The 14,710-nt window shown below is 35.6% G+C and overlaps 1 protein-coding gene across 1 annotated transcript; it reads left to right on the top strand.

Annotated features, from left to right (window-relative positions):
- Positions 1-9,816: 9,816 nt before the first annotated feature.
- On the top strand, positions 9,817-11,541 carry LOC115990376 (uncharacterized protein At4g02000-like). The gene is made up of 2 exons (XM_031114212.1): positions 9,817-10,586; positions 11,019-11,541. The coding sequence occupies exons 1-2, from the start codon at positions 9,817-9,819 to the stop codon at positions 11,539-11,541; spliced, it is 1,293 nt and encodes a 430-aa protein (XP_030970072.1).
- Positions 11,542-14,710: the final 3,169 nt, after the last annotated feature.

Raw genomic sequence — 14,710 nt, 5'->3', positions numbered from 1 at the left:
AACTATTGATCGATCAGTGAAGTAAAGAAAAATCTAATCAGAGAATAGTGTTACAGAGGGGAAGAGAAACATGAAGAAAAGAGAGAAGAGAGACAGTTAAAGAGAAAGATCTATGGGAAGAGGAGAGACCAGAGTTAGTGACGATGAGGGTGTGAGGAGAGAAAAAGGAAAGGGAAGAGAGAAAAAGTGAGAAAACTTACCATGAGAGAGAGAAGGCGCCAAAAAATTATGTTTCCCACGGCTATAGACAAAAATAATATTTATAGGAGATGCAACACATGAGAGAGAGATTGTTTTCCAAAATTTTTTTTTTGAAAATAGCTTATAGAAAATAAGCCTTATTTTTATTAGAGTTTTCCGTTAACCAAAGATAGTCTTCCATTGACCAGGTTTTTTTTGTGCTACCAAATACTGGAAAATGTGGAAAACTATCTTTACAGAAGGTTTTCCAGTAAAACAAACAGAGCGTTAGTATTTTTCTTTTCTTTCTCCATTGTCATTTCAAGCTTGCAATCTTTGGTGTCAAATCTCCCTCTTTGATTTTTTTTTTTTTTTTAATTTTTTGCTGGGGAATTTTTGGGGGGGGGGGGTGTTTCGTTTCTTTGACCCTCAATCATACAACTCTTAGGGGCATTTGGTTCGTCATGATGTGCCCTTAATGTGACATACATTATGGCACTAAGATTTCAAAATATATTACATCACCTTCTTAAATGATGATAATCTCACTAATAAATTTTATTTACAAAATTATCCTAATGTAAATTTATCAAACCCTAGCCTCTCTCTCATCCCATTCAAAGTTGAAACCCTAGCCACTCTCTCCTTAGATCAATCCATGGCTGTCTCTCTCTATCTCTGCCCCCTCCATCACAGACCACAATGGACGATCTCTCTCTCTCTCTCTCTCTCTCTCTCTCTCTCTCTCTCTCTCTCTCTCTCTGTGAATTTTAAATCCCTTTCTTTCTTTTCTATCACATTGTCTTCTCCGATTTGGTAGTGCTGGGTATCAAGATGAAGAAAGCCCCAAATCGGGGCTAAATTAATCTTAAAATTTGTGGTGGTGCAGGTGTGGACCCATGGAGGAGGTGATGAACGAGCTGGTTGGAAGCTCTGTCACAGTCACTCATGGTGGTTTGTGCGGTGGTGGTGGTGGTGGTGGTGGTGGAGGTGGGAGGATTTGAGAAAATTTTGTTTGATTTGTCTTAGATCTAAGTTGTTTGGTTTGTGAAAAAATATGGGAAAGTGAAAATGGAATATAGAGTCCGTTTGGGAACAACTTATTTAGCTGAAACTGAAATCTTTTTGTTGAAAATATTGTAGAAAAAACTAAAAACTAGCTGAATAGTATAATGAGACCCATGAATAATACCAAAAAGTGCAATAGAACCCATGAATAGTAACAAAAATAAGCTAAAAACTTTAATAAGTTTCAACTTTCATCACTTCCCAAACACACTCGTAGTTTGGATGTTTTGTGGTTATTTTATTATGAAATGGAAGATTGTAATTATTTGGTTGATGGGAAAGTGAATTTTTTTTTTTTTTTTTTCTAATCTGAGTTGTATTGGTTGTTTGATTGGTGAGAAAGTGGAGGAAAGTAAATAAAAATATAAAAATGTTTTTCATTAGTAATTTTTTGGTTACTTATAAATTTTTTTAATAAAATTTGGTAAAGTTATTTCAGAGACCATTTATAGAAATTAACCAAATAAAGCAATATTATATATTCAAAATGTGATGGGAATTTAATCAATGAACCAAACATTATAATGTTACCCTCCTTTAATCACATTACATGAATTTAAGATTACAAAAATATAGCATTACACTTGATGTAGCATCAAGCAAACCAAACGCCCCTTAAGAGAATGCCCAAGGGCCGAGAGCCTAAGAAATTTACTTAAAAGTAATTTATTTCATACATGTGCCTCAACAGTTTCACATTACCTATCATATAATCATAACAATAGTGATAATAACTGATAAAATTAAACAACAAAGCCAAAGGTACCATAAATTAACTGAGTAGCAAACTGATCCATCTCAGATCAAATTAAATTACTACCAAACAAACTTTGTGTGTGTGGGGGGGGGGGGGGGGGGGAGAATAAACTACCAAACAAACTGATATATAAGAAGAGCATACTAATTAAAATAAAATAAAATAAATTATGTTTACACAATGTTCCTTGCCCTCTACATAAAAGTCAATCTAAACAAATATTAGCAAGTTTTATCATAGCATTGTTTTCGTAGTACTATAAAACCAAACACTCTAATTACATTCATTGAGCAGCATCATTCAATGTGGCTAGCCAAGCCGGTGGAAGCATACCAGCTTGCTTATGCACAGTCTTTAGCAATGGTGGCAACATGCTATATATAATATATCCCAGCAACATCCTTCATTGGCCCATATGAACCATCTTCACTACCTTTTCGTTGGACCAAACACTTATTTTGGGCTGCATTCCATTCACTGCTTGAGCATTAATCCTGGCAATGTCCTGGTATATATTCTTGTTGACCAGGGACGGAGCCAGAACTTGAAGTTAGGAGGGGCAGTTTTATTGTTAGTTATATGCAGTCGCTTCGGCTTTTGGCTCTATTGCTTAGCCGGCAAAGGTTTTCTTTTATTAATTTTGGTATGTGTCCTGGTATGTGTGTAGAGTGTCTTTTGTTGGTAAGGACAATTATTTTGTTTAAAGTTTTTTAGAGGGCTAAGTTGTTTGTTTTTGGTAAAATTGGTTGATTAGTTTTAGTTTTTTTTTTTAAAGCTTTGCTACTGCCTATTGATGATTTTTGTTGTTGGGCTAATATTTTGGGCTTGTGTATATATATATATATATATATATATATTTTTTTTTTTCTTTTTCTTTTTAGATCTACAAATTTTTGTTGTGATTAGTGATTATTAGTAAGTAAAAAAGTGATGTAAGTGGTGGACCCAGATCTAAACCAGTAAGAATTTGCTACATCAATAATCTATAAAAATGTTGTAAAAAAGTTTGTAACTATAGCATTTTTCCTATAATGATCAATAAGGGGGGACAAAATGTAATTTTATTGAAGGAAGTTGCTAAAATTAGTACCTAAATATATAGTTAAATAATTATATTATTTAAAAAAAAAATTACGGGGGGCCATTGCCCCCCCTGGTCCATGAATGGCTCCGTCCATGGATGAAGATCTTTCAAAAGGTTCCAGGAGACAGCTCGAAGATGAGTTTCAGGTGCACCAAAAATCCAGTAAATCGCCAAGCATTATCCTTACGCCTGTTGATCAAAGCATCAATGTGATTTGGGGAGGAAGAATCTATGCGTAGGTCAAATTCCTGCTTCCAAAAAAGTGCTAAACCTCCACCTTAATAACTTTTTGAAACACCATGCACATGACCAAAATCTAGTTTATCTTGAATACCAATTAGCCTTGTTACATCCAGCCATGTTTTAGCTAAAAACACCACAGTAAGATCTTGTGCCCGGACTAAATCACTGAGCTCTTAAATTATCTGTAGGTTCCCAATCCCACGACAGTTCCAACATAAAAGACTAATTGCTCCTAGCGGGATTGGGAACCAGCCACCGCCAATGTATTAAGGTTTTCCTTGTCATCTCGAGAAACCAATCTCTTTTTATTTGGTAAATCTGGATGAGAAATATTAGATTGAGATAATCGTTTCTGACCAAAGAGGTCCTTTTACTATTGTTCTTGCATACCTCAGTACGTGCGCTTTTCCATTTTGGAACCTGGACTCGAGGAGCATTGATTGGAAACATTAGTTAACACGTTATCAGAAACGAGGACTTTTGAAATTGCCTCCCGAGTAGGATTGCACCCCTTACGGTTTCCAAGACCCGCCATAGAATCATATTTCTACAATTCCACGTACTTTAGCATGAGTTTGTAGAGGTTTTAGGGAATTATTCAGTAGTAGGGTGTGTGTTAATTTAGAATCTACTCTAGCTCTCTCTCATACAAGACAAGAAAATCCCTGTTGTTTCTTCTTTATATATATTTTATAAAATTTTATTATATTTCTTATTAGCAATTTATAAATATTAGATAGAGTTTGACAAAGAGAAATAAAAAGTAGTTTATATTAGCAACAGAGCGATTTGATGTATTTAGGGGCCTGAAATGAAAACTGAATTAAGGCTTTTTATATATTTTAATATGATTTAAATTCTATTCTCTTATTTTAAAGGGAAAAATTCCAAGAGACCCCTTGAACTATGGGATAGTGGCCATTACACCCCTAAACTTTTAATTTAGCTAATTTCCTTCTTAAACTTTAGACATAGTCCAAATTGAGGCATCCGTTAAATCGTCTATTTAAAGTAATGCGGCTCACGTTGACACGTACCTACAATAAGCCAAACACCCAAAATAATTGTGAGAGAGAGAGACATGGGTGGTGCTACAGCCAGCCCAGGGGGTTCATTTGAACCCCTTGACTTGGCCAAAAAAAAAAAAAAAAAATACATTATATATAATTTTTTTACCCCTAAATAAAAAAATTGAATACTCTAAACCTAAATTTTGTTTGAACCTAGCTAAAATAAGCTTAAATATAATTATCTTAGTGCTACTTTCATAATATTTTCGCAATAATTTTACAATAAAAGTTAAGTGGTATGTTGTAATTGGTTTTATCTAGACTCACAATTGACATGCTTTTTTATATACATTTAACAACTTGCCACTTAGATTATATTATGAAAGTGTTGCATCAGTAGTATTACTATTAAAATTGCTTCTTCGTTAAACAAAATAAATAAATAAACTCTCTTTAGACTATTCCTAACTCTGACATTATTGACTTCCTAGAAAAAAATTTTGGAGCCGCCACTGAGAGAGAGAGAGAGAGAGAGAGAGAGAGAGAGAGAGAGAGAGAGAGAGAGAGAGAGAGAGAGAGAGAGAGAGAGAGAGAGAGAGAGAGCCGGAGTTCATGGTCCCGCCGCTGCTTGCTGTTCCCACCACTGATTTCACTATTACCGCTGCTGATCGCACTGCCTTTGGCTCTGCCAGACTTGCTTACTATGGTCTCTTCGGTGGGTTTTTAATCCTTTCTTGGATTCTCTGTGAAGTTGCTGCTTCTTTTTTGGAAAAAAGTACCATGTTTGTTTCAATTTTTTCCAAGCCTATTTTTCATTTTAATATGTATAAATGTTAAAATCCAAACTAGATTTGCTTAGTTTCCAATGTTTTTGAAATTGTGTTTTGTCAGTTTGTGTTAATTGGCTTAGTTGATGCGTTCTTTATTTGGGATTGTTTAGTTTGATTTTGCTATGGTGTGTTAGTTCTTGTATATTGGTGATTGATGGTTCTTATGATAGGACTCATAAATTAACTATTGATATTAATGGTTTTATATATTACTGAAACCATGACTGGTGGTGGAAACTGATGTAGCCGAAAATCGTCAGTAAGCCGCACAGTCCTCATGTGCTCTAGACTAAACCTGCACAACAAAGAAGAAGAAAAACCCTACAGAGAGCACCGGTGTGGTACTGGCCAAAAACCCTCTGAAGGTTAAGTTAGAGAACTTTCACAACTCTAAAGTGCCAGAGTTTGGGTAAATTATGCGTACCTTGTTTTTTGAGGGTTTGGGGTTTTTATAGTAGTGTAGAATCGACTTCTATTTCTTGGGCGAGAACATGTTTCCTTATGGGAAGGATCCTAATAAATGTACGTATTTTGTGGGATCCCTCCCACATATGGACTTCATTGACCAGGGTCAATCGTAGGGTGCAAGATATTTCCATTTAGAATTCCTTGGAGTTTCCTTAAGCCATGTGGGTGCCACGTGGCCTTGATATCCATCAACCTTGTGCCCGTGTACCTAGAATCCGTCCATCATGGAGGATCATCTGTCCACTATGGGAGACCATCCGTCATGTGGTCTCTCCGTTCAGTACCTCAGTTTGTCATCTTGTTTTTGATAATCTATTAACTTAGCACCGTCACCTATGGCAGGTTTGTTTTGAACAGGTCCATCAACCTTAACTTTTATCCTCTTTAGAAACCAAGATAGTGAGATCAGCAATGAGAATGATGAGCCGTGGTGGACCACAAACTTTGACCATGTCGCGGCCCCTTTGTCCTCTGAGCACACACACTCTTTCTATCAGAGTTGAAAGCTTGCAATGGTGGGACCACGAAGTCTGGTGGCTGTCCCTCTCTCCTCTTTCTATCAGGATTGAACTATAGCTTCTCTCTCCTAATCAGTTTGGATGGTTGGTTAAAAATAATGTTGGTAATTTAATTGAACTTAAGTGGCATTATTTTAAACTGAAGACTTAATAGATTCCTCAATTTGGCCTAAGTTTAAGGGGTAAATTGGTTAAAATAAAATTTCGAGTAATGTAATGGCCACTACCCCATAGTTCAAGGGGACTTTAGGTATTTTTTCTAATTTTAAAATTTTAAATTACTAATTAACCATGTAGATTTTTTTTTTTTTTTTTTTGGAGAAAGTCTATAGACACGAAAAAAAAAAAACAAAACAAAAAACAAAAAACAAAAAAAACAAAATTTTTCAAACTTGTTGATGTGGCAGATTGATATTGGTAAGTAGGTGATGTTAGTGGTGGATTTAGATAAGAACTAGTAAAAGTTTGCCAATTCAACTGTTGTGAAAAATGTTGTAATTTTTTTTTTTTTTTTTTTTTTAAGTTGCTCTTTGTTTAGAAGTGGTACATTCACAATATTTTCACAACATATCCTAGGTGTTAAGTTGTTACTGGTTCTAATTTAAACCCACCAATGAAATTACTTTTTTTTTCCACCAATAACAATTATTAACAACCTACCATTTAAGATTTATTGTGAAAAATGCTGTGCATGTAGCATTTCTCCTCTTTTTTTCTTACCTTGTTTTTCATTTGATAAAAAATATTATTTTATTTATTGGCTAATATTTGGGCTTAATTAATATTATTATAATGAACAATATCCCTATTGGTTAAAATTTGGTGGCCTTTTTCTACTTTGGAGCCTTAGGCGACTACCTCATTTGCCTATACTATAGAGTCGGCCTTAGCAAAACATATTATTCTCAACACCCATTTCTATGGACAAAGGTTTGGAGCCTTTAGCTTCAAACACCAATAGGAAAATCACATGTGCCTTTGTCATGACTCATTTAACCATACTTAACCCAACCAATTTGTCATGACTCATTTGATCACACTTAACCAACTAAGTAAGTTATGTGCATTTCACATTATAGGAACACTTATGTCATCTTTTTTTAATTTTTTATTATTATTTATTTTTTTTTTTTTTTTGGGTTTTGGGAGGGGGGGGGGGTGGGAGGGATTAAAGCCTAAGGCTTCACGTAATACCTCCCTTTTTTTTAATCGTCACTATTATTGTTGTTGTTATTATTAATCATAGAGTTCAGGTGTTGTACACATATGAGATCAATGAACCCTCGCTAGTAGGGGTTTGATGTTCGTATCCACTCACAAGATTGTATATGAGAATATGTAGTATGTGTGTATGTGACGTTGTGCTCTAATCAATTATATTTATATGTGATTATGTGTTATTGGATTCACTATATTTTTTTTTTTCGATATCATTGAGCCGATTTATGAATTCAAAATACTCATACTTTCCTTTAACTTTATTATGTTGTATGTAGGGTATAATTGTTTACTGGATGTATGGCTTACCCCATCATTTATCATTTTAAGATTAAAGTTTAGCCAAGAGCTATATCTTGGAGCGCTTGGTAAAATGCAAGGATAAGTCTTTGGAGTATTAGTCATCTTCAATAGGGATTTTATTTATAGGTTTTTAGTTATCTCTATTTTGTTTAAAATTTTATGATATTTTGAGTTTATTCTATTTGTGGACATTTATGGGTTGTAAGATGTTTAATTGAGAGTTTACTCCTTTGGAGCTTTATTATTTTTTGAAGTTAGTTACTTTTCTTGTCTTATGTAAGATCGATAAGTTAGTCATGTCTCTAATTTTTTTTTTTTTTTTTAATGGATTTGGGTTGCGACTTTGGAGCCAAAATTTGTCCTATTTCGATGTTATTATTGTAATTTTTTAGCTTAAAGCTGACAATAATTTTATTATTATTTTAGTTCTGCACTTTAATTTTTAGAGAATATAAGTAACCATTTTCATTCTCTAATATTTTAAGGCTCTACTCCAATTATATTGTTCAATAAGGAGCTCTTAAAATTCAACATAGAAGGCAATATGTCAACGAAAATTCTTATTCAAAGGCGAACGCACATAGAAGATTGTTAATATTTGCTGCTCGTATTAGGTCATTCGTGTACTTTTCATTTGCTGTGACAAGCTCCTTAAAGATTTAAATCTGTGTGTATATATATATATATATATATATATATATATATGAATGCTACTTCTACTTTTCTTTCAATTATTTCTCTACTCTTTCTTCGAGATCATTTTCATATACCACAAATAAAAAATTTAGTGTGATTTGGCTTTCCTTGCAAGGGCATTATCATGTCAACGTACATGAAAACTGCTTTCAATAGTGCCAATTTGTAAAGCAACACTCTCAATTTCTTATTAGTGCTGGTCTATAGCCTACAAGATGAAATAGAGTCATAAAATGGATTCCAAACTGAACCCAAAAAGGTTAATAGAACAATGGTGGTTTGCGACAATTTCCCCTTCATCCTCCCTTTATTATTCACCATATATATAACGAGGGCACGTGTGCTTGATAATGTTTGAAGATAAATAATATACTTAACACGGCTCAAATAAAGAATATTACAACTTACTCAATTAAGAATATAAGAAATCATATTGCAATGTACAGAAATCACAGTAAATAATAGCAAAAAATGCAACAAAACTCAAAACTCTATATTAAAATAAATCAGCCACAGAAAATTACAAAAATTTACAAATATAATTCCTAAACACCAGTATTTGTTGTTGAAATATATTATATTATATGGATATAGATTAGTTGTTTAGGCATGCTTTTTTTTTTTTTTTGCCAATTTACATATTTATTTTATAATTTCTAAAACTTAATTTTACATTTATTTAATTTTTTATTTTTATTTGAATTTGCATTTTGACTGTAACCCATTGATTACTCAATAACATGGCTCCTATACCAAGTTAAGGTCTAGTTGGGGTTTAATAATTTTGGTTTGAAGCATTAGTTTCTTGGCAAGAGAGAGGTAATTTTTTTTTTTTTTTTGAGTAAATGAGAGAGGTAATTATTTGAAATGCAAGAAAGTATATGAAATTTATTTTAAAAAAAATAGCTGTGTCATAAGATCATAGCATTATTGATTTTACATTCACTTCACTTCTGCAATCACTCAGACGAATTCAATACAAAATCGTTTTCGATCTTGGTTTCTACGTACATCATAAAATCTTCACTATCAATTCATTACGTAACTAACTTAAATGTTCTACCGAAGAACGGATAGAGATATTGACAATAATCGAAATTTAATTTATACAGCACTAAAGTTAAATATTAATATTAACAGGTTATTACATAGAAAAACTAGTTGCTTTGGCAACTTTACGCTCCTTGGAAAGGTACCAAGGCTTCTCTGACCTGAGCGTGTCTCGAGGTCTCTTTGCTTGTCTTCTTCTCGTTCGGTCATCCTTTTCATCCCCAAATATCTTTTCTCTACCTTTCTCAATCTTCTACCTTCATCTAATTTGTCTTATCTTTCATCCTTTTCTGTCAAAGAGCCTCTGTTTTGTTAGAAAATCCTTGTTGGTTAGAGATTCTCCCATCTTGTGGTTTGGGGATTTCCCCTTCACCACGGATTCCCAGCCGTGATGTCTCAGCAAGATGAGTTGGTGGAAGCACTCAATGCTGAAACCAACAAGATAAGAGTCTCGGGTAAATCATTGAAGTTGAAAGCAAGTGAGAAAGCGGTGGAAGAATTATATAATACTGGGTTAGTGGGTAAGCTATTGGCAGATAGGAGTATCAACAAAAATGCAGTGAAAGCTATCATCTTAAAGGCATGGAGAACATCAAGAGGGGTCCAGATAGTGGATCTTAGAGAAAATATATTCCTATTTAAATTTGCTTGTGAAGGTGATAAAAGAAGAATTGTGGAACTAGGGCCATGGAATATTGAGGGCTTCCCTCTCATTTTAAAGCAATGGAATCAAAACATGGTGGTGGAAGATCTAGACTTCTCAAGCCTACCAGTTTGGATTCAGGTACATAATCTATCCATTGAATACATGTCTAAAGAAAATGCAGTGGAGATTGGGTCACTGGTAGGAGAAGTGGTAGATGTTGATTTCACAGGAGATGGAGAAGTTTGTATGTGCAATTTCCTAAGAGTCAAAGTGGAAGTTAAGGTTGATGACCTTCTCAGGAGTGGGTTTTATCTTGACAGAAGCCCTCATTCGGACCTGTGGATTCAATTTAAATATGAGAGAGTGGCTGAATTTTGCTATAAATGTGGTAGGTTGGGGCATTTAAAGGCTAGATGCTTGAAAGTTAGTCACATAGATGCCCAAATTCCATCAAAAGAGCCATATGGATTCGGGCACTGGATGAAGGCAGGGTCTTCAGGGAGAAAAACATCAAGGTGGGTTGAATTCATGGCTGAAGAAAGTAGTGCAAAGTAGCAAAATTCAAAGAAGCATATAGAAGAAGAGCGTGTTGAATACGCGCAAAGTGAAGCAAGAAATGAGGAAAGGCAGGTGGAAGGCTCGAGAAGCTCACTGACAAACTTTGAAAGGTTGGCAGACCATGTCACTTCAAACCAGCCATGCTCAGGTAACTGTCTTCAGCTTTCCCCTCTCAACAAACCAGAAAACCAACCTAGTTACAAAAACCAAAATCCCTTAAATGAATCCCTTGTTACCTCAACTCCTAATACCTTAACCCCCATGAAAACTGAACTCTTTGATGTCATCAATTCCTCAGCTTCAGGTCAAAATCAACCACATATGTCCGCCCAAGACACATAGTGCATAGAATCCCAACAACCACAAAACCTTAAACCTGATGTTGCTAGCAATAACCCAAGTCCTCAACACCAATTAAACCAACCTAGTGGGCCTACCTCAGACTCTGTCTCTACTGACCCAACTCTACTTATTGGGCTCTCAAAAGCCCAAAATAATTCATTATCTTGGACTGCCTACTATAACGAAGGGGAGTCATCTGGTAAGATCCAATTAAGCCTACCTAGTAATGATAAGGAGCAGAAGCCTAGTGCTAAAAGAAAACTGAAGGAAGATGAGGGCCTAGCAAATAATAGGGCCATTAAGCTTAGTAAAGTGGGTTCGGGACTGCTTAAAGTTGTTCATCAACCCATAAATTATATTGAAGGTGCCCAACAGAAGGTTTCTAATAGAAATGTCCCAACTAGAAGGAAGAAGATGAAAGATTTGGCAAGAGAGTTACCTTGTCCTCAAGCTCATAGTGACTCTGACGAGGTAAACTCTGACCCTTCTTCAATTTCTCATACTGTCTCTTCCTTTATATCCAAAATGGTTGAGGAGGCGAGCCTAAACATGCCCCCACCCCAGCCATGATTATATTATCTTGGAATTGTCGTGGCTTGGCTCGAGCCTTGGCAAAAAGAACATTGCAAGCCTTGATAAAGAATATTAGTCCGGATATAATTTTCTTGTCAAAAACCAAGGTGCCAATTGACAAAATAAAGAAATATTTGAATTCCTAGAGTTTTTACTTTTTGGAATTTATGGATCCTAGAGGAAAGAAAGGAGGGCTTGTTGTTGGGAGGAAGATTGGGGTTGACTTGGAGATTACTTCAAAAGGGGTTAATATGATTAATGGCTTAATTTTTTCTGATCCGGTTAATGAACCATGGTTGGTGTCTTTTGTATATGGTCCTCCTAGTAGAAATAATAGAGGTCCTTTTTAGGAAGCAATGGAGAAAGTGGGAGAAGCCTTTAGTGGAGGGTGGCTTTGTGTTGGTGATTTCAACCATGTCTTTTACCAAGCAGATAAAAAAGGTGGAAGACCAGTTGCTGGGTCATCTAGTGGGGGTCCAAATGCTGTAATAGATAAGAATGGCCTTATAGACCTTAATTTTCCTGAAAATCCCTATATGTGGTCTAATAGGAGGGAGGGATTAGCAAATGTTAAAGAAAGACTTGATAGAGCCTTTGCAAACGAGAGATGGAGATTTATGTTCCCAAGAGCAGCGGTCCAACACGTTCCTGCCTTATCTTCAGATCATTCCCCGATAATTATACATATTGAAGGAGAATAGAGGCAGATTAAAAGGCCTTTTAAATTTGAAGAAGCTTGGACAAGAGATGAAACTAGTTTTTTTGTTGTGGAGAAGGCATGGAAAAAAATTTTAAATGGGACTCCCATGTTCAAAGTCTGTAAGAAGATCAAGGAAACAAAAGATGAATTTCATAGATGGAACAGAGAATGGTTTGGGAATATTCAGACAAAAATTAGGAGAAATGGGATCAACTAGAGCAAATCCAGAAGGAAGAACCTACCCAGGAGAATTTGGAAAAGGAAGCTAGTATAAATCTGGAGCTCCATGAATGGTTGATTAGAGAATAAACTTTATGGAGACAAAAATCTAGAACTAAATGGCTTTCTGCTGCAGAGTTGAATACTAAATTCTTTCATCTTTCAACAATTGTTAGGAGGAGGAGGAATGCAATCGATTTTCTGAAGAATCAACAAGGGAATTGGGTTTCAGGTAGGGAAGAGATTGGAATGTGTTTTGAGGAGTTCTTCACTACTCTCTTCACCTCATCCAATCCCTCAATCCCAAACAACTTGGATGACTTAGTCTTGCCTAGTCTATCTCAAGAAGATAAAGAGATGTTATCAAGGCTGCCTTCTGTGGAGGAGATTAAAAATGTGGTTTTTAGTTTGGGTTCCAATAAGGCTCCCGAACCAGATGGAATGTCGGCCTATTTTTTCAAGTTCTATTCGAATATCATAGGAGGAGAGGTCACTGAAGCAATTATAAGTTTTTTTAAAAGGGGTTATATGTTAAAGGAAATCAATCACTCCTTTATCGCTCTTATTCCTAAGGGTAACAATGCAGCTTCAGTAAACCAATTTAGGCCGATTAGCCTCTGCAATGTGCTTTACAAAATCATCTCCAAACTCCTTGCAAATAGGCTCAAACAAGTCCTTAACAAGTTAATTTCACCACGGCAGACAACATTCATTCCTGGTCGTAAAATCCAAAAAAATACTTTTTTGGCTCAAGAAATTCTCCATGCAATGAAGAAGAAGAAGGGTAAAACATGTTGGACGGCTTTAAAAATAGATATGGAAAAGGTGTATGACCGCCTGGAATGGGGATTTATTGAGAAAGTCCTACGTTGTTTTGGGTTCCCTGATACTTAGATACAATGGGTTATGCAATGTGTTTCTACAACATCTTTCTCCATCCTTATAAATGGAAGTCCGTTTGGGTTTATTAGACCTCAAAGAGGGGTGCGGCAGGGTGATCCTCTTTCTCCCTTCCTTTTTGTTTTAGCAGGGGAGGTTTTGGCCCGCTTGATTGAGAGGGAAGCCTTGTGTAATGGGATAACAGGTTTTAAGCTGGCCAGAGATCTTACTCCTATTACTCATCTGTATTTTGCGGATGATCTTTTTATCTTTGCTCAAGCTAATGAGGAAAATTTGGAAAGAATAAAGTTTTGCTTGGATGTGTTTTCAAGCTGGTCAGGGCAGAAGATAAACTTCTTTAAATCAGCTATAATTTTTAGCAGAAATACTCCTCAGTATCTGAAATCTGGGCTAGCAAACTCTATTGGAATGAATGCTTCAAACAAGAAGGAGAAATATATTGGTATCCCAATGGCCTCTAGTAGAGACAAAAAAGCAGCAGCTGAAGAGATTATTGATAAAAGTTAAACAAAGGCTGCAAGGGTGGAAATTGAAAACACTCTCTCAAGCAGGTCGAGCGACTCTCATTTCATCTGTGGCTTCTTCCATGCCATCTTACCAAGCTTTATCCCTAATCCTCCCTAATGAAGTTTGTTCAAAGCTTGATTCCCTCAACCGAAGATTTTGGTGGGGTATAATGGATGATAGTAAGAAAGGTTGCTATCTCAAAAGCTGGGATTCAATATGTACTCCTAAAAATGTTGGAGGACTTGGCATTAAAAAAACAGCAGATATGAATAAAGCTTTGGTGGCTAAAATGACTTGGGATGTGGTCAATAACAGTGATAAAATGTGGGTGGCGGTTTTCAAGAAGAAATATGTTTGGAACAGAAATTTCATGAAAATGCCTAATCCGAAGAGTGCTTTTTGGGCTGCTCAAAGTATCTTTGAGTGCAAGAAGGTTATTAGTAAGGGCTTGTGCCATAGAATTGGTGATGGCCTTAACACTTGGATCTTTGAAGATCCTTGGGTCCCTAACGGGCCAGGGTTCATCCCCCAAATAAGAAGTGGTGTATCTACTGATGTTCACTTGGTAGCAAATTTGATTAATCAAGATACCAGATAATGGGATAGAGGTAAACTTTCAATACTGTTTGATCCCCCCACAGTAAACAAAATCCTAAATATCCATCTATCTCATCAAACCATGAATGACCAAGCATTCTGGTGTCTTACTAATTCAGGTGAGTTTTCAGTGAAATCCGCTTATAATGCGATAAGAGGGCTGAATCATCCAAGCCACCCCCATATGCTCAGTAAAGATTGGAAGGACTTATGGAAGCTGAAAGTAAATGCTAGGCTCAAAAA

Source organism: Quercus lobata, chromosome 5 (assembly GCF_001633185.2).
Source record: "Quercus lobata isolate SW786 chromosome 5, ValleyOak3.0 Primary Assembly, whole genome shotgun sequence".
In the NCBI taxonomy this organism is placed as follows: Eukaryota; Viridiplantae; Streptophyta; class Magnoliopsida; order Fagales; family Fagaceae; genus Quercus; species Quercus lobata.
The sequence above is the reverse complement of the archived record's forward strand: the minus strand, read 5'-3'. Positions and strand labels throughout refer to the sequence as shown.